The sequence below is a fragment of the Salvelinus alpinus genome, chromosome 5 (genome assembly GCF_045679555.1).
Source record: "Salvelinus alpinus chromosome 5, SLU_Salpinus.1, whole genome shotgun sequence".
Taxonomy (NCBI): domain Eukaryota; kingdom Metazoa; phylum Chordata; class Actinopteri; order Salmoniformes; family Salmonidae; genus Salvelinus; species Salvelinus alpinus.
The window spans coordinates 20791248-20812145 of record NC_092090.1 but is presented as its reverse complement, the minus strand read 5'-3'; the positions used below and the strand labels follow the sequence as shown (position 1 = coordinate 20812145).

General features: G+C 47.7%; 1 protein-coding gene across 3 annotated transcripts in view; it reads right to left on the bottom strand.

Annotated features, from left to right (window-relative positions):
* bnc1 (basonuclin zinc finger protein 1) overlaps nt 1-20898 on the bottom strand; it is a 74762-nt gene that overhangs the window by 7850 nt on the left and 46014 nt on the right. For 2 of the 3 annotated variants that reach the window (XM_071400879.1, XM_071400876.1), the window contains exon 2: nt 515-617. In XM_071400879.1, coding sequence (XP_071256980.1) covers nt 515-617 — 103 coding nt within the window. Of the gene's footprint in view, nt 1-514; nt 618-19859; nt 20217-20898 lie in introns of those variants that run through there. The other variant, XM_071400877.1, reaches the window with a different exon arrangement.

Genomic DNA, 20898 nt, shown 5'->3' with positions numbered 1-20898 from the left:
CACACATGAATATAGAAAACAGCCCCCCACACACAGACATGAATATAGAAAACAGCCCCCCCCCACACAGACATGAATATAGAAAACAGCCCCCCCCCACACAGACATGAATATAGAAAACAGCCCCCCACACACACAGACATGAATATAGAAAACAGCCCCCCACACACACACAGACATGAATATAGAAAACAGCCCCCCACACACACAGACATGAATATAGAAAACAGCCCCCCCCCACACACACACACACATGAATATAGAAAACAGCCCCCCACACACACACAGACATGAATATAGAAAACAGCCCCCCCCCACACACACAGACATGAAAATAGAAAACAGCCCCCCCCACACAGACATGAATATAGAAAACAGCCCCCCCCCACACACACATGAATATAGAAAACAGCCCCCCCACACACACACACTACATGAATAATGACACACCTACCCCCCCACCCCCATAGAAATGTACACTAAGTAAAGTAACGATTGAATCTTCTGTGCTTACCGTGCGCTACCCATCCATGCTTGCAGTGCTCACACAGCCTTTTCTTCAGTTTCCCAGGTTTGAAACTATCACAGGTACAGTTCACCAAGGTGCAGCAGATCGCCTGGCAGAGAGACACAGAAGTTCAGAATATGAGGCAGGATTCACAAATGGAATGATCAGAATGCCTGGTGTTGGTGAAGTAGGGGTATAGCTTTAAAACACTGAAGTGGAGTGTGGATAACGTAGTAAGTTAACTTTTGTTTTTGATGCAATTGTTGTGTGGAGGAGATGTATGGGAACTGTGAGCCACGCTCGTTTTGCTCCATTAGCCTGCTATTTTATTTAGTCATTCAGACTACCTCACATAGTGTACAAGTTTAATAAATGTCAACTACTTCAGTGGAATTTCAGACTAACTCGTCATTGGCAGCAGATAAGATCCCCAAATGTGGGAATTACCCCAGAGCATCCATAAATTGCACTGGCCTTGGAGCTAGCAAGTGAAGGCTCCCCTGAGCCGTCCTGACTACGGTCTGGAGGGGAGGAAGTAAAGGTAACATTGGGTTCCATTAGAGAGCCACACAGGACAACATAAAACAGTGTTAACTCAACTTCGGTTTTCAAGTACCACTAACACACATTTCTGTTCAAGCCCCTCACTAGCACAGCTGATTCAACAACTCAACTAATCATCAAGTCCTTTAGTTAGTTGAATCAAGTGTGCTGGACTAGAACTGTTTGGAGTTCTTTCTCAACCATAAGTTGCCAGTTGAGAAACACTGACATAAAACAAAGCTGGACTCAGAAGAAAGGGAAAGTATAACAATAGATTAATCAGGAGAAGAAACCAATATGCAGTTTGATCACATGGAGAACACTACCTATCATTCACTTCTACAGCGAAATACACATTCAGCCACAACCAACGGAAACAGCTTCTCTTCCCACCTAGAGCTGAGGGAAACAGATCCACTATGTTTCACAGGGAGGGAGTTATCTTTTGTACATGAATAAATGCACAGGGAGTTATCTTTTGTACATGAATAAATGCACAGCCTTTACACCTCTCTCTCTTCTGGATATATAGCTGCAGAGACAGAGACAGAGATTGCCTGCAGTCATCTGTTCTCCCATTGTGAATAAATCATCCCTGCCCTGGGATGAGCATTGCATGTGAGAGAGACCAGGCAAGCTTCTCACACTAACACACAGACACACACAGCAGTGCTGCGGGCCTGTTCTCCCCATGCTAGGATCATCTACAGCAGGCCTGCCCTGTTCCCCCCATGCTAGGATCATTATAGATCCAAGATGGCGTAGAAGTCAGACATCTTTGTCCTGTCGTGTCCCATGTATATATCTTTTTATATATTTTTCTTCGCATATATTTTTAAATATTTTTCTAAGCCTCAACTTCAAAATACTCTTCTGCAACCCGCCTCACCCAATGTGGTGTGGATCTGCTTTTTCTAAAGTATTTTTCTTACTTCAGAACCGGAATCCCACAACAGAAGCTAGCCAACTAACTTGCTACTAGCTAGTAGTCAGCTAACCACTGCTAGCGGTCATCAGCTAACTTTTAGCTCGGAAAACTCTTGCCAATTTGCACAACGCGATTCAAACCACAGCATACCGGAGCTATTTTCTCTCCATATCCCCGGATTCCTATCGCAAACTCTGAACCTTTTCACCTGGATCATCGCAGTTAGCTAGCTGCAATCCGAGTGGCTACTCCCAGCTAACGTCTCTGTCCCGAAGCAAGCACTAATTAGCCTGGAGCTAGCCCATGCTAGGCCCATCTCCCGACTAGCTGAAGAGGTCCATCAGTCACTCTACAATACCTATTTTGCCAATTGGACCGGACCCCTTTTACTACGGAGCTCCTTCACGACAGGACTACCGACGTAATCTGCCCAAGGGGGTTATTCAACTGGCACCTATGTCGCGACGTCCCCTGAATGCCCATCTGCTAGCCGCGGCCCGCTAGCTGTCTAGAGCATATTGGACTGTTAGCTGAATAGGTCCAGCGGCCAATTTCTTGGGCCACTATACCTATTTTGCCAATTGGACTGAACCCCTTTGCTATACAGAATCCGAATACTCCATCACGACAGGTCTATTCGACGTAACTGCACGAGGAGGCTATAACAGACTGCCTCCATCGCAACGTCCATCTAAGGCCATTCTGCTAGCTTTCTAGCCCCGGCCTGCTAGCTGTCTGAATCGCCGCGTCTCCAGCCAGCCTAACTACTCACTGGACTCCAATGATCACTCGGCTACACATGCCTCTCCCTAATGTCAATATGCCTTGTCCATTGCTGTTCTGGTTAGTGATTATTGTCTTATTTCACTGTAGAGTCTCTAGCCCTGCTCAATATGGCTTAGCCAACCCTTTAGTTCCACCTCCCACACATGCGGTGACATCAGCTGGTTTAAATGTTTCTAGAGACAATATCGCTCTCATCATCACACAATTCCTAGGTTTACCTCCAATGTATTCACATCCTACCATACTTTTGTCTGTACATTTTGCCTGGAATCTATTCTCTCGCGCCCAGAAACCTGCTCCTTTTACTCTCTGTTCCGAACGTACTAGACGACCAGTTCTTATAGTCTTTAGCCGCACCCTTATCCTACTCTTCCTCTGTTCCTCCGGAGATGTAAAGGTTAATCCAGGCCCTGCAGTGACTAACTCCACTCCTACTCCCCAGGTGCTCTCAATTGTTGACTTCTGTAACCGTAAAAGCCGTCGTTTCATGCATGTTAACATGAAAAGCCTCCTCCTTAAGTTTGTTTTATTCACTGCTTTAGCACACTCTGCCAACCCGGATGTCCTAGCCGTGTCTGAATCCTGGCTTAGGAAGACCCCTGAAATTTCCATCCCTAACTATAACATTTCCCAACAAGATAGAACTGCCAAAGGGGGCGGGGTTACAATCTACTGCAGAGATAGCCTGCAGAGTTATGTCTTACTATTCAGGTCTGTACCCAAACAATTCAAGCTTCTACTTTTAAAAATCCACCTTTCCAGAAACAAGTCTCTCACCGTTGCCGCTTGCTATTGACCACCCTCTGGCCCCAGCTGTGCCCTGGACACCATATGTGAATTGATTGCCCCCCCATCTATCTTCAGAGCTTGTGCTGCTAGGTGACCTAAACTGGGACCTGCTTAACACCCCAGCCATCCTACAATCTAAGCTTGATGTCCTCAATCTCACACAAATTATCAATGAACCTACCAGGTACAAACCCAAATCCGTAAACACAGGCACCCTCATAAATATCATCCTAACCAACTTTCCCTCCAAATACATCTCTGCTGTTTCAACCAAGATCTCAGCGATCACTGCCTCATTGCCTGCATCCGTAATGGGTCTGCGGTCAAACGACCACCCCTCATCACAGTCAAACGCTCCCTAAAACACTTCAGCGAGCAGGCCTTTCTAATCGACCTGGCCCAGGTATCCTGGAAGGATATTGACCTCATCCCGTCAGTAGAGGATGCCTGGTTATTCTTTAAAAGTGCATTCCTCACCATTTTAAATAAGCATGCCCCATTCAAAAAATTTAGAACCAGGAATAGATATAGCCCTTGCTTCACTCCAGACCTGACTGCCCTTGACCAGCACAAAAACATCCTGTGGCGTACTGCATTAGCATCGAATAGCCCCCGTGATATGCAACTTTTCAGGGAAGTTAGGAACCAAGATACACAGGCAGTTAGGAAAGCAAAAGGTTAGCATTTTCAAACAGAAATTTGCATCCTGTAGCACAAACTCAAAAACGTTCTGGGACACTGTAAAGTCCATGGAGAATAAGAGCACCTCCTCCCAGCTGCCCACTGCATTGAGGCTCGGAAACATTGTCAACACTGATAAATCCACTATAATTGAGAATTTCAATAAGCATTTTTCTATGGCTGGCCATGCTTTCCACCTGGCTACCCCTACCTCGGTCAACTGCCCTGCACCTCCCACAACAACTTGCCCAAGCCTTCCCCATTTCTCCTTCACCCATATCCAGATAGCGGATGTTCTGAAAGAGCTGCAAAATCTGGACCCTCTCTTTCTAAAATGATCTGCAGAAATTGTTGCAACCCCTATTACTAGCCTGTTCTACCTCTCATTCATATCGTCTGAGATTCCCAAAGATTGGAAAGATGCCGCGATCATCCCCCTCTTCAAAGGTGGAGACACTCTAGACCCAAACTGCTACAGACCTATATCTATCCTACCCTGCCTTTCTAAGGTCTTCGAAAGCCAAGTTAACAAACAGATTACCAACCATTTCGAATCCCACCGTACCATCTCCACTATGCAATCTGGTTTCAGAGCTGGTCATGGGTGCACCTCAGCCACGCTCAAGGTCCTAAACGATATCATAACCGCCATTGATAAGAGACTTTACTGTGCAGCTGTATTCTTTGACCTGGCCAAGGCTTTCGACTCACCACATTCAATCACCACATGTCAATCACCACATTCTTATCGGCAGACTCAACAGCCTTGGTTTCTCAAATGACTGCCTCACCTGGTTCACCAACTACTTCTCTGATAGAGTTCAGTGTGTCAAATCGGAGGCCCTGTTATCCAGACCTCTGGCAGTCTCTATGGGGGTGCCACAGGGTTCAATTCTCAGGCCGACTCTCTTCTCTGTATACATCAATGTCGCTCTTTCTGCTGGTGATTCTCTGATCCACTTCTACGCAGACGACACCATTCTGTATACTTCTGGCCCTTCTATGGACCATGTGTTAACTAACCTCCAGATGAGCTTCAATGCCATACAACTCTCCTTCCGTGGCCTCCAACTGCTCTTAAATGCAAGTAAAACTAAATGCATGCTCTTCAACTGATCGCTGCTCGCACCTGCCCGCCCATTCAGCATCACTACTCTGGATGGTTCTGACTTAGAATGTGTGGACAACTACAAATACCTAGGTGTCTGGCTAGACTGTAAACTCTCCTTCCAAACTCACATTAAGCATCTCCAGTCCAAAATTAAATCTAGAATTGGCTTCCTATTTCGCAACAAAGCCTCCTTCAATCATGCTGCCAAATATACCCTTGTAAAACTGACCATCCTACCGATCCTCGACTTCGGCGATGTCATCTCCAAAATAGCCTCCAACACTCTACTCAACAAATTGGATGCAGTCTATCACAGCGCCATCCGTTTTGTCACCAAAGCCCCATATACTACCTACCACTGCCACCTGTACGCTCTCGTTGGCTGGCCCTCGCATCATACTCGTCGCCAAACCCACTGGCTCCAGGTCATCTACAAGTCTTTGCTAGGTAAAGCCCCACCTTATCTCAGCTCACTGGTCACCATTGCAGCACCCACCCGTAGCACTCGCCCCAGCAGGTATATCTCACTGGTCACCCCCAAAGCCAATTCCTACTTTGGTCGCCTTTCCTTCCAGTTCTCTGCTGCCAATGACTGGAACGAACTGCAAAAATCACTGAAGCTGGAAACTCATATCTCCCTCACTAGCTTTAAGCACCAGCTGTCAGAGCAGCTAACAGATCACTGCACCTGTACATAGCCCATCCAACTACCTCATCCCAATACTGTATTTATTTATTTATTTTACTCCTTTGCACCCCAGTATCTCTACTTGCACATTCATCTTCTGCACATCTATTCACTCCAGTATTTAATTGGTTATTGTAATTACTTCGCCACCATGGCCTATTTATTGCCTTACCTCCCTTATCTTACCTCATTTGCACACACTGTATATAGACTTTTTCTACTGTATTATTGACTGTATGTTTGTTTATTCCATGTGTAACTCTGTGATGTTGTATGTTGAACTGCTTTGCTTTATCTTGGCCAGGTCGCAGTTGTAAATGAGAACTTGTTCTCAACTAGCCTACCTGGTTAAATAAAGGTGAAATATATATATATTTTTTTTAATCTACAGCAGGCCTGCCCTGTTCTCCCCATACTAGGATCATCTACATCAGGCCTGCCCTGTTCTCCCCATGCTAGGATCCTCTACAGCAGGCCTGCCCTGTTCTCCCCATGCTAGGATCATCTACAGCAGGCCTGCCCTGTTTTCCCCATGGTAGGATAATATACAGCAGGCCTGCCCTGTTCTCCCCATGCCAGGATAATCTACAGCAGGCCTGCCCTGTTCTCCCTATGCTAGGATCATCTACATCAGGCCTGCCCTGTTCTCCCCATGCTAGGATCCTCTACAGCAGGCCTGCCCTGTTCTCCCCCTGCTAGGATTATCTACAGCAGGCCTGCCCTGTCCTCCCCATGCTAGGATCATCTACAGCACAAAAGAGGTGTCCTCCACACCTGGCCCACCAACTCCATGTCAGCCAATCATATCCTGGACATAATACCCTTTACACAACACAAAGATGATGCCTCTGTCTCTGGTTGTGGCCCAAATGGCACCGTATTCCCTTTATAGTGCACTACTTTTGACCAGGGCCCATTGGAAATAAGGTGTAATTTGGGATGCAACCTCTATTTCCCACTAATGGTCCTTATCTCTCAGGACAAGCACTCAGCAGCGAGTGTGTGTGTGAGAGATTCTAGTCACTGATGCTACTAGTGCTGTTGCCCTGTGTGTGTGTACAGTGTGTGATGCTATCTGATGCGTTGTTTCCTGCTCGCTGTACAGTGCTGTGTTAAGTGGTTGGGGTGAGAGAGAGCAGTAGAGTGACTGGGCTGAAACAGAGCTCTCCAGACCACCTCTACACAACACTGAGTCAATCACAGCTCTCCAGACCACCACTACACAACACTGAGTCAATCACAGCTCTCCAGACCACCTCTACACAACACTGAGTCAATCACAGCTCTCCAGACCACCACTACACAACACTGAGTCAATCACAGCTCTCCAGACGACCACTACACAACACCGAGTCAATCACAGCTCTCCAGACCACCACTACACAACACTGAGTCAATCACAGCTCTCCAGACCACCACTACACAACACCGAGTCAATCACAGCTCTCCAGACCAGAGTCAATCAGAGGCCCAAAACAATACTTCACACACTTTCATTCTCTGAACGAAGCATATTGTATTCCAGGGTTCCAGGTTTTATATTCAAAAGAGTGTGTGTGTGTGTGTGTGTGTGTGTGTGTGTGTGTGTGTGTGTGTGTGTGTGTGTGTGTGTGTGTGTGTGTGTGTGTGTGTGTGTGTGTGTGTGTGTACGTGCTTGTGTTGATGCTCATTAGATTGTGTTGAGAAGTTGGTGTGAAAGTGATTAATAAGATTCTGTTTCACCTGACAGTAAGAATCAACATTTTATGTGTCATAAAATAAGTGTATAAATCACAGCAACAAACAGGGTTTCCGTAACATCAACAAGAACAGTATGCATGCCATTTACCACTAGCCGATTACTAACTAGCATCCCTTGAGAAGAGTCATCAGATGTGATCAAAGCGACTTGTGTTAGCGCTACATGCTACCCCCCCGTGCTGCGCTAGCACCTCTCTCTCCCCTGCCATCTATAATGTATCAACAGCATGTGTTAGCATACATGAGTAGCATGCTTAATGGTTAGCAATTACTGCTGCTGTAGCACTAACCCCCTCAACAGGGGGGAGGAGGAGACTGTCTCTCTCCCTCTTAATTAATCACACAGTCAACTCCTCCCACTGGTTGTTAGCAGGACTGGAATGTGGGCTGTCTCTCTCGCTCTCTCTCTCTTAATTAATCACACAGTCAACTCCTCCCACTCGTTCGTTAGCAGGGCTGGGTTCCATTCCAAAAATATGTCCCCTTGTTCTCTTCCCTTCAGTCTGACAGGACAGGATATGCTAGAGTAAAATGGAGGAAACCGGGTAAAACGTGCTTGAACTACTCAGTCATCTCAGTTATTTTAGATGTACAACGGGGAGTGAACATGGACAGATGGGAGACCACAACTTTCTGGAATGCAATGCAGCCGATTATGCAGCCGATTAACGCTCCGATGCATCCTTCCTGTTCTCTGTCCTCTCTTTCCATTTCTTTCCTTCTCTGTCTCTGTCTTTTATCCTCTCGTCTCCTCCGTCTCCCTCTCTCCTCCGTCTCCCTCTCCTCAGTCTCCCTCTCCTCAGTCTCCCTCTCCTCCGTCTCCCTCTCCTCCGTCTCCCTCTCCTCCGTCTCCCTCTCCTCCGTCTCCCTCTCCTCCGTCTCCCTCTCCTCCGTCTCCCTCTCCTCCGTCTCCGTCTCCCTCGTCATCCGTCTCCCTCGTCATCCGTCTCCCTCTCATCCGTCTCCCTCTCATCCGTCTCCCTCTCATCCGTCTCCCTCTCATCCGTCTCCCTCTCATCCGTCTCCCTCTCATCCGTCTCCTCATCTTCAGCTGATCTTCTCCTGTGGGACTGAGGTGACGTGGAAGAACCTCTTGGTCACCTCCGACCACCATAATCCCATCATTACAGGGCCCAACCAACACGGCCCAATTACACTAATCCCATCACACAGAGGCACACACACACACACTCTTATGTGCTCGCACACACGCAAACGAACGAAGGCACACCTGCACACACACAAAGACAGACAACTGCACAGACACAAATGCGCACACACACACACAGCCCTTTGATGTTTCCTCTAGTGTACAACTCAATCTGTTCCTCTGGACAATCAAAGGGCACACACACACAGAAGCACACGCAGCAGGCATTGCTCCGCTCAGTCCTCCCTGTCGTTCGTTTGTCTTAATTAGCTATTCATTTTAGCATTAGTCCCTGAGATTAAGAAAAAAAACTGTCACTTTCACAGACCACCGCTGGGCTGGCTAAGTCTGCTGCTGTGACCATGACCGAGCGGACAGACAGACCACCGATGGGCTGGCTATGTCTGCTGCCGTGGCCATGACTGAACGGACAGACAGACCAGCGCTGGGCTGGCTAAGTCTGCTGCTGTGACCATGACCGAACGGACAGACAGACCAGCGCTGGGCTGGCTAAGTCTGCTGCTGTGACCATGACCGAACGGACAGACAGACCATCGCTGGGCTGGCTAAGTCTGCTGCTGTGACCATGACCGAACGGACAGACAGACCAGCGCTGGGCTGGCTAAGTCTGCTGCTGTGACCATGACCGAACGGACAGACAGACCAGCGCTGGGCTGGCTAAGTCTGCTGCTGTGACCATGACCGAACGGACAGACAGACCAGCGCTGGGCTGGCTACGTCTGCTGCCGTGACCATGACCGAACGGACAGACAGACCAGCGCTGGGCTGGCTAAGTCTGCTGCCGTGACCATGACCGAACGGACAGACAGACCAGCGCTGGGCTGGCTAAGTCTGCTGCTGTGACCATGACCGAACGGACAGACAGACCAGCGCTGGGCTGGCTAAGTCTGCTGCCGTGACCATGACCGAACGGACAGACAGACCAGCGCTGGGCTGGCTAAGTCTGCTGCTGTGACCATGACCGAACGGACAGACAGACCAGCGCTAGGCTGGCTAAGTCTGCTGCTGTGACCATGACCGAACGGACAGACAGACCACCGCTGGGCTGGCTAAGTCTGCTGCCGTGGCGATGACTGAACGGACAGACAGACCAGCGCTGGGCTGGCTAAGTCTGCTGCCGTGACCATGACCGAACGGACAGACAGACCAGCGCTGGGCTGGCTAAGTCTGCTGCTGTGACCATGACCGAACGGACAGACAGACCAGCGCTGGGCTGGCTAAGTCTGCTGCTGTGACCATGACCGAACGGACAAACAGACCAGCGCTGGGCTGGCTAAGTCTGCTGCTGGGACCATGACCGAACGGACAGACAGACAGACAGACCAGCGCTGGGCTGGCTAAGTCTGCTGCTGTGACCATGACCGAACGGACAGACAGACAGACCACCGATGGGCTGGCTAAGTCTGCTGCTGGGACCATGACCGAACGGAATAACAGACGGACAGACGGAATCTGGTAGAGTTAATGAGTTGTTAGATCAAGGGTGATATAGTCACAATCAAAGTGTCATGATTTATTGGTTATTCAGTTTGATTTCTGAATACTTGGTCAATGTCATGATCACAGAGGCTTTTATTTAGTTATGCATTTATGATAACCTTGATTCAGACAGGAATTGGGAGCATGTTTTCATTCACAAATGGATCGTTCGTCTTCCACAGTCCACAATATCAGGATAACACCAATTAACACTTTAATGAGAAATCTCCATAAACTACCATTAACACCAGTCTCTACAACTTGGGATGGAATATTTTCCTTACACAATATTTCTGACAATCAAAACACTGTGCAGGATTGCTGAATTCTGGTAACTTTCCCCAAATTCCCAAGACTCCCAGATATCTTGATCGGAGGATTCCCTGATTTCGTGCTTATTCCCTAGCAATTCGAGGAATATTCCTACTTGGAATTCTGGAGAACCTAGGAATTTTCACTGAATTTTGCAACCCTACAGTGTCTACTTGATTTTCAGAAATACCGTAAGGGAAGATTTCCATTCCAAAATTGAAGAGACTGGTAACCGTAATTTTGCAACCTTATAGACCACACTATTAGTCTTCACAAAATCATTGAGAATGCAGAAAGGAAGGAAGACCACCAGAAAGTGGAATGGAAACTCTCCTCATCTCCTGTCTCTGTCTTCACGCTGGTGTTAATGCTGTCACTCAGCACCTGGATCTACTGGGCCACAGGCTGGGAAATGGAAAGCAAATGTCTCAGAGTCTCTATCCCTCCCCCTCTCCCCTTTCTCTAGGTGCTTTGGTCTTTCTCCCTCTTTTTTTCTTTCTCATTTTCAATCTCTCTCTATGTGGGGTTGGCTCCTTTTCTCTCCCCCAGGTGGAGATTTGGTATTTCTCTCCACATTGGTAAACAAAATAAAACTATGCAAATTTCTCTGTCTTGATTGGCCAAACCAGCAACTACAGTGCCTTTGGAAATTATTCAGACCCCTTGACTTTTTCCACATTTTGTTACATTACAGCCTTATTCTAAAATTGATTACATATTTTTTTTCCTCAGCAATCTACACACAATACCCCATAATGACAAAGCAAAAAAAGCTTTTAGAAAATGTAGCAAAATGTAATAAAAATACAAAACAGAAATACCTTATTTACATAAGTATTCAGACCCTTTGCTATCAGCTCAGGTGCATCCTGTTTCCATTGATCATCCTTGAGATGTTTCTACAACTTGATTGGAGTCCACCTGTGGTAAATTTAATTGATTGGACATGATTTAGAAAGTCACACACCTGTCTATATAAGGTCCCACAGTTGACAGTGCATGTCAGAGCAAAAACTAAGCCATGAGGTGGAAGGAATTGTCCATAGAGCTCAGAAACAGGATTGTGTCGAGGCACAGATCTGGGGAAGGGCACCAAAACATTTCTGCAGCATTGAACACAGGTGCCTCTATTATTCTTAAATGGAAGATGTTTGGAACTGTCACGCCCTGGCCTTAGTATTCTTTGTTTTTTTTATTATTTTAGTTAGGTCAGGGTGTGACATGGGGTATGTTTGTGTTTTGGGTGTTTATATGGTAAAGGGGGTGTTGGGTTTAGTGTATGGGTTTGTGTTGAGTGTATGTGTCTAGTTATGTCTATGGTTGAGTGTAGGTGTTTAGAAAAGTCTATGGTTGCCTGATTTGGTTCTCAATCAGAGACAGCTGGTTATTGTTGTCTCTGATTGGGAGCCATATTTAAGGTAGCCATAGGCTTTAGGTATTTTGTGGGTAATTGTCTATGTTGAACGTTTGTAGCCTGTGTGTGTGCACTACGTTATTTAGCTTCACGATCGTTTGTTGTTTTGTATAGTTTGTGTAAGTGTTTCGTTTTGTGTTCATCTTCGTCGTTAATAAAAAGAAGATGTATTCATATTCCGCTGCGCCTTGGTCCGTCTCTCCACACGAGCGTAACAGAATCACCCACCTAACTAGGACCAAGCGGCGGGGGAGAGCTCAACAGAGCAACCAGGACTCATGGACATGGGAGGAGATCCTGGACGGCAAAGGACCCTGGGCTCAGCCAGGGATAATATCGCCGTCCCAAGGCGGAGCTGGAGGCAGCGAAGGCAGAGAGGCGCTGGTATGAGGAGGCAGCGCGGCGACGCGGTTGGGAGCCCGAGAGTCAGACCCAAAAATTTCTTGGGGGGGGGGCACACGAGGAGTGTGGCAAAGCCGGGTAGGATACCTGAGCCAACTCCCCGTGCTTACCGTGGAGTGAGAGGGCGTCGTACTGGTCAGACACCGTGTTATGCGGTAAAGCGCACGGTGTCCCCAGTACGCGTGCTTAGCCCAGTGCGGGCTATTCCACCTTGCCGCACTGGGAGGGCTAGGTTGGGCATCGAGCCGGATGTCATGAAGCCGGCCCAACGTATCTGGCCTCCAGTACGTCTCCTCGGGCCGGCGTACATGGCACCAGCCTTACAGGTGGTGTCCCCGGTTCGCCTGCATAGCCCAGTGCGGGTTATTCCACCTCGCCGCACTGGCAGGGCTACGGGGACCATTCAACCTGGTAAGGTTGGGGAGGCTTGGTGCTCAAGAGCACGTGTCCTCCTTCACGGTCCGGTATACCCGGTGCCACCTCCAAGTACCAGTCCACCGGTGGCAGCCCCCCGCACCAGGCTGTCTCTCCGGGTTCTCTCTCCAGCTGCTCCCACCTGTCCAGCGCTGTCAGAGCTTTCCTCCTCTCCAGCGCAGCCAGTGCCTATACCACGCACCAGGCTGTCTCTCCGTCTCCTTCCTACAGGTGTGCCCGTCTGCCCAGCGGCGCCTGAGCTGCCCGTCTGCCCAGCGGCGCCTGAACTGCCCGTCTGCCCAACGGCGCCTGAACTGCCCGTCTGCCCAGCGGCGCCTGAACTGCCCGTCTGCCCAGCGGCGCCTGAACTGCCCGTCTGCCCAGCGGCGCCTGAACTGCCCGTCTGCCCAGCGGCGCCTGAACTGCCCGTCTGCCCAGCGGCACCTGAACTGCCCGTCTGCCCAACGGCGCCTGAACTGTTCGTCTGTCATGAGCCTGCAAAGCTGCCCGTCTGTCATGAGCCTGCAAAGCCGCCCGTCTGCCAAGAGCCTACAGAGCCGTCCGCCAGACAGGAGCCGCTAGAGCCTTCCGCCAGACCGGATCAGCCAGAGCCATCCGTCTCCCCAGCGCCATCTGAGCCATCCGTCTCCCCAGCGCCATCTGAACCATCCGTCTCCCCAGCGCCATCTGAGCCATCCGTCTCCCCAGCGCCATCTGAGCCATCCGTCTCCCCAGCGCCATCTGAGCCATCCGTCTCCCCAGCGCCATCTGAGCCATCCGTCTCCCCAGCGCCATCTGAGCCATCCGTCTCCCCAGCGCCATCTGAGCCATCCGTCAGTCAGGATCTGCCAGAGCCGCCAACCAGACAGGATCTGCCAGAGCCGCCAACCAGACAGGATCTGCCAGAGCCGCCAACCAGACAGGATCTGCCAGAGCCGCCAACCAGACAGGATCTGCCAGAGCCGCCAACCAGACAGGATCTGCCAGAGCCGCCAACCAGACAGGATCTGCCAGAGCCGTCAGCCAGCCATGAGCAGCCAGATCCGTCAGCCAGCCATGAGCAGCCAGATCCGTCAGCCAGCCATGAGCAGCCAGATCCGTCAGCCAGCCATGAGCAGCCAGATCCGTCAGCCAGCCATGAGCAGCCAGATCCGTCAGCCAGCCATGAGCAGCCAGATCCGTCAGCCAGCCATGAGCAGCCAGATCCGTCAGCCAGCCATGAGCAGCCAGATCCGTCAGCCAGCCATGAGCAGCCAGATCCGTCAGCCAGCCATGAGCCATACAGCCAGGATCCGCCAGAGCCGTTCAGCCAGGATCCGTTCCTCAGCCTGGTGCTGCCCCTTATCCTGGTACTGTCCCTTATCCTGGTGCTGCCCCTTATCCTGGTGCTGCCCCTTATCCTGGTGCTGCCCCTTAGTCCGGTACTGCCCCTTAGTCCGGTGATGCCCCTTATTCCAGTGGGTTTAGGAAAGCGGGTAGTGACTATGGTGGGGTGGGGACCACGACCAGTGCCGGAGCCGCCGCCGTGGACGGACGCCCACCCAGACCCTCCCCTAGACTATGTGCTGGTGCGCCCGGAGTTCGCACCTTAAGGGGGGGGTTATGTCACGCCCTGGCCTTAGTATTCTTTGTTTTCTTTATTATTTTAGTTAGGTCAGGGTGTGACATGGGGTATGTTTGTGTTTTGGGTGTTTATATGGTAAAGGGGGTGTTGGGTTTAGTGTATGGGTTTGTGTTGAGTGTATGTGTCTAGTTATGTCTATGGTTGAGTGTAGGTGTTTAGAAAAGTCTATGGTTGCCTGATTTGGTTCTCAATCAGAGACAGCTGGTTATTGTTGTCTCTGATTGGGAGCCATATTTAAGGTAGCCATAGGCTTTAGGTATTTTGTGGGTAATTGTCTATGTTGAACGTTTGTAGCCTGTGTGTGTGCACTACGTTATTTAGCTTCACGATCGTTTGTTGTTTTGTATAGTTTGTGTAAGTGTTTCGTTTTGTGTTCATCTTCGTCGTTAATAAAAAGAAGATGTATTCATATTCCGCTGCGCCTTGGTCCGTCTCTCCACACGAGCGTGACAGGAACCACCAAGACTCTTTCTAGAGCTGGCCGCCCAGCCAAACTGAACATTCGGGGGAAAAGGGCCTTGGTCAGGGAGGTGACCAAGAACCCGATGGTCACTCTGACAGAGCTCTAGAGTTCCTCTGTGGAGATGGGAGAACCTTCCAGAAGGACAACCATCTCTGCAGCACTCCACCAATCAGGCCTTTATGGTAGAGTTGCCAGACAGAAGCCACTCCTCAGTAAAAGGCACATGACAGGCCGCTTGGAGTTTGCCAAAAGGCACCTAAAGACTCTCAGACCATGAGAAACATGATTCTCTGGATGAAACCAAGATTGAACTCTTTAGCCTGAATGCAAAGCGTCACGTCTGGACGAAACCTGGCACCATCCCTACGGTGAAGCATGTTGGTGGCAGCATCATGCTGTGGGGATTTTTTCAGTGGCAGGGACTGGGAGACTAGTCAGGATCGAGGCAGAGATGATCGGCGCAAAGTACAGAGAGATCCTTGATGTTAACCTGCTCCAGAGCCCTCAGGAAATTCAGACTGGGGCGAAGGTTTGCCTTCCAACAGGACAACGACCTTAAGCACACAGACAACACAGGAGTGGCGTCGGGAACAAGTCTCTGAATGTCCTTGAGTGGCCCAGCCAGAGCCCGGGCTTGAACCTGATCAAACATCTCTGGAGAGACCTGAACATAGCTGTGCAGCAATGCTCCCCATCCAACCTGACAGAGCTATAGAGGATCTGCAGAGAAGAATGGTGTGGGCCACTCGTCATACCAAAGAAGACTCAATGCTGTAATCGCTGCAAAGGTGCTTCAACAAAGTACTGAGTAAAGGGTCTGAATACTTATGTAAATGTGAATTTTTTTGTCAATTTGCAAACATTTCTATAAAATTGTTTTTGCTTTGTCATTATGGGGTATTATGTGTGGGGGTAACTTGTTTTCTCTCTCTGTCTAATTCAAGGGGCGTTATTGGCATTGGAAACATATGTTGACATTGCCAAAGCAAGGAAATGGATAAACAAAAGTGAAATAAACTAAAGGTGAACAGTAAATATTACTAACAAGTTCCAAAATAATAGAGATATTTCAAATGTCATATTATGTCTCCCTCTCAATTAAAATCTGCTTATCTGAGAGTCAGGTAGGGTGAGAGTAGGGTGAGAATAGGGTGAGGCTGAGAAAGGCTGAGAAAGCAGCAGCAGCATACCATGACACCCCAAACCTGGGTGATAACATGGGTCTGTCGGTGTGTGTGTGTGTGTGTGTGTGTGTGGAAAATACCTCTCCACACACTGACTCAAACCCACAGAGGGGAGGATATGGTTGAGCAGAATCACAGAGAACATATCATAAATCATCAAGCTAAGAAATACTTTGCGTGAGAAAACTTACAAGAACTATTTAATCAGATGGAATAGTACATTATTGGAGCTGGAGTTGCTATTCTATTAAAAAAATGACAGTTATTTTGCTCACGCAAACGGTGTGAGGAAAAAGTCTCCCAACATGTTGTACACTTCATAGAGGTTTAATGGAGGTTTCATTTCATCATGTTTCATTGACAGTGATTCAAGGCAAAACAAAACTTCCTATAAAGACCCATGCAGGCCAGAGTGTTAAATCATCCAGTATGTCAGTTATTCACTATATTCAGACCCATGCAGGCCAGAGTGTTAAATCATCCAGGATGTCAGTTATTCACTATATTCAGACCCATGCAGGCCAGTGTTAAATCATCCTGGATGTCAGTTATTCACTATATTCAGACCCATGCAGGCCAGAGTGTTAAATCATCCAGTATGTCAGTTATTCACTATATTCAGACCCATGCAGGCCAGAGTGTTAAATCATCCAGTATGTCAGTTATTCACTATATTCAGACCCATGCAGGCCAGAGTGTTAAATCATCCAGTATGTCAGTTATTCACTATATTCATACCCATGCAGGCCAGAGTGTTAAATTATCCAGTATGTCAGTTATTCACTATATTCAGACCCATGCAGGCCAGAGTGTTAAATCATCCAGTATGTCAGTTATTCACTATATTCATACCCATGCAGGCCAGAGTGTTAAATTATCCAGTATGTCAGTTATTCACTATATTCAGACCCATGCAGGCCAGAGTGTTAAATCATCCAGTATGTCAGTTATTCACTATATTCAGATCCATGCAGGCCAGAGTGTTAAATCATCCAGTATGTCAGTTATTCACTATATTCAGACCCATGCAGGCCAGAGTGTTAAATCATCCAGTATGTCAGTTATTCACTATATTCAGACCCATGCAGGCCAGTGTTAAATCATCCAGTATGTCAGTTATTCACTATATTCAGACCCATGCAGGCCAGTGTTAAATCATCCAGTATGTCAGTTATTCACTATATTCAGTGTCTGGGAGTTCAGGGTCTATGTCCCTAGTGGAACCTTATTTCTAATGTAGTGCACAGGGCCCTGTTCAAAAATAGTGCATGATCTAGGGCCCTGTTCAAAAATAGTGCTCGATCTAGGGCCCTGTTCAAAAGTAGTGCACAATCTAGGGACTCAGAAATGGTCTCCAGTCACTTCTGCGTCACAGCCATAACATCCTTGACAGAAACATTTAAATTGTTCCTCTCTGGCTCGTAAAATAAATCCTGCCATATGTCCATAATATCCACACTGGTTTGGTTTATAGAGTCAACAGCAGTCAGTGGTTCAGAGCAAGACCGGAGAGAAGGGAACAGCTGTGGGGTGTGACAGTGTGTATTGACTGGGCCATGTTGGAATCATTTAGTGGAAAGCAAATCAATTAGGAGAGGATTGGTGCAGATTGCCACACAATGTGAAACTAGCGGTGCCTGTGCCAAGATGGTAAAGACTGGAATGGAATGGGATAAGAAATTCAACTGGCTGGCAAGGAACTGAGTGTACTAAACATTAGGAACATTAGGAACTTTCCTAATATTGAGTTGCACCACCTTTTGCCCTCAGAACAGCCTCAATTCCTTTGTGTGGTGGACCATTCGTGATACACACGGGAAACTGTTGAGCGTGAAAAACCCAGCAGCGTTGTAGTTCTAGACACACTCAAACCGGTGCGCCTGGCACCTACTACCATACCCTGTTCAAAGGCACTTCTTTAACCTGTCTCCTTCCCTTCATCTACACTGATTGAAGCGACATCAATAAGGGATCATACTGTAGCTTTCACCTGGTCAGTCTATGTCATGGAAAGAGCAGTGTTCCTAATGTTTTGTACACTCAGTATGTGTATGTAGTATATTTATGGAGGATCTTTCTCTCCCTCTCTCATTTCAAAAGTGATAATGCACACAGACCAAATGCCCATTGTAGACCTAGGATTATAGGATTAGGATTATATATTTTTTATCTCAAATGTGCAGAATTGTTTTTAAAGTTACAAGTTAACATTAAACAATCTATATGTGTTCAGTAATAGAAATGCAGAGTGTTAGGCAAAACAATTAAGAAAAACTTGAGTGTAATGTTTCTGTTCAAATCTCTTCATATCATTTAACGCATGACACCATAAAAAATGGATAAACCACATCACCTATTTGCATCAAATAAGACGCACTTTTAATTTGAAAGACATTTATTCAGATAAGATAGAAACATTGTAATCTATCACATTTATTTATACAGTGCAAAATAATCTATAAAAACCCAAAATATAGCACAGTGAAACCATCTGTAACAAACACTGACACACATATTTTCCTCATATCTTCATTCCAGGCCAAAACTGCAGCCAAAATACAGAGCAGCCTGGTAGTACCAGGAACTAAGAAAGTCCTGCAGAATTCCTCTAATAAAACCACACAGACTAGCACGGAGCAGCTACAGGAAATAGGATTTAGGAATACAGCAGTCTAGGAGGTCGCTGCGTGTAAAAAAAACTACCTGTAGCATTAAAACAAGTGGTCAAAAACCAGGAGCTAAAACCAGGAGCTAAAACCAGGAGACAAAACCAGGAGACAAAACCAGAAGATAAAACCAGGAGATAAAACCAGGAGATAAAACCAGGAGATAAAACCAGAAGCTAAAACGAGGAGATAAAACGAGGAGATATAAACCAGTAGCTAATGGTTCACAGACAGAGGACTTCCTGCTTCTGAACATCTCAGTGTGTGTGAGTGTGTGTTACACATGCACAGAACATGGCCACATTCATAAATCATACGCCACTGAAACACATGTACGGCTGTGTGGCAGTTATAACGCTAAGCTAATTGATGACAAGTGTTGAGCTACTTAAAACAGACTGATATAAAGCTGTTATGTATATAACACGACCCAGTGTGAACTTGAACACGTACGTCATCCCCTGTAAAATAAAAATAGCAGTAGTATTTCCGTGGAGTGTTTTTAAAGGAATGACCCTATATCACAAAGTGGCTGGGAAAACTGTGAAAGTCACCCACCCAGTTAAAGGACATCTCCTAGACATGTTCACCAGCCTTTCTATCTGACACACAACTCACTTGGTTTGAAATCCAATTTGGACTGAAATAAAACTTTTTTTTAAACTTCTTTTTTTTTTTACAGGATTCTGCTTTAAAAATAGGTTCAAAGATGAAAAGTGAGAGTTTGAACTCCTGTCCTGAGAGTGAAATGCGAGAGCAAAGCATGAGAAGCTAAGGCTCTGCTTGTGCAAGTAGTGACAGGCTGTGCTTTAGCCTATTAGGAGTCAATGGAGACCAAAGAAAGCGTGAAAAACTCATTATTCCTCCTAATTCAGCAGTCAATCAGAGCAAACACACACACACACACACACACACACCCGCCAGTTTCAACACAACACCTGAAAACAAAAAGTTACCTGAATCTCCATGAAAAGTGGGTTAGTCTCGTCTACGTAAAAAACACAAATCACAGATGAAGAAAAAGAAAAGCCACAACTATTATTACTGGCTCCCCAGCAGTTCTAGCCACCCGTTAGAGGAGAGGAGAAAGAGACATCGAGAGAGAGAGATAGCTGTGGGAGAGTAGCGGCGGCGAGAGAGAGAGAGAAAGAGAGGGAGCGAGGGAGTGTATAGTAAATGAGAGGAACATGTTAGTACACTGCGTCGGAGAGAGTTTAGCTCCCAGCTACGCTCTGATTAATATCATATCTCCCCTCTCTCTCTCGCCTGCCTCTTGACAATCTTGTCACATCTGGCTGACAAATCCTCACAAGCCTCTCGGTGGCAGCGCAGGGCTGGGGTGGAGTGGGGCTCAAGGGGGCTGTAGGAGGGGGGGAAGGCTGGGGCGCAGAGGGGCGGATCACGCCCTGGGACTGGCTGGAGGGGGTGCAGGCTGCAGCAGAAGCCCCTCGCTGACGGACCATCATGAAGCTAATGAAGCTGACTGGGCTGGCAGGCTGCAGCCGCTGCACACACACACACACACACACACATACAGCAGCCCCGCTCAGAGGAGCCCAGCCCTGCTCTGTTCTGCCCCGGGGCCCTCCAGCACTGAGACACACACTCACACCCAGAGAGAGAGAGAGAAAGCGAGAGAGAGAGAGCGAGCGAGAAAGAGAGTTAAGGAGAATGGGAACCAAGGGAAGAGAGGGAGAAAGAAATAGAGTATGAGAGACAAAGAAGGAATAGAGACAGAGACACAGGGAGATACAGAGAGAAAGAGATAGAGAGAGAGAGCAAGCGAGAGAAAGAGAGACACAGAGAGAGAAAGAGTGAGAAATAGAGACAGAGAAAGAGACACAGGGAGAGGAAGAGAGAAACAGAGATACAAAGAGAAAGAGACACAGAGAGAGACAGAGACAGAGAGAGAGGGAGAAATACACAGAGAGAGAGTCACATTATCATCCCACTCAGTTCAGAGGGTGAGGTGGAGCCAGTTCAGAGAGAGATAAG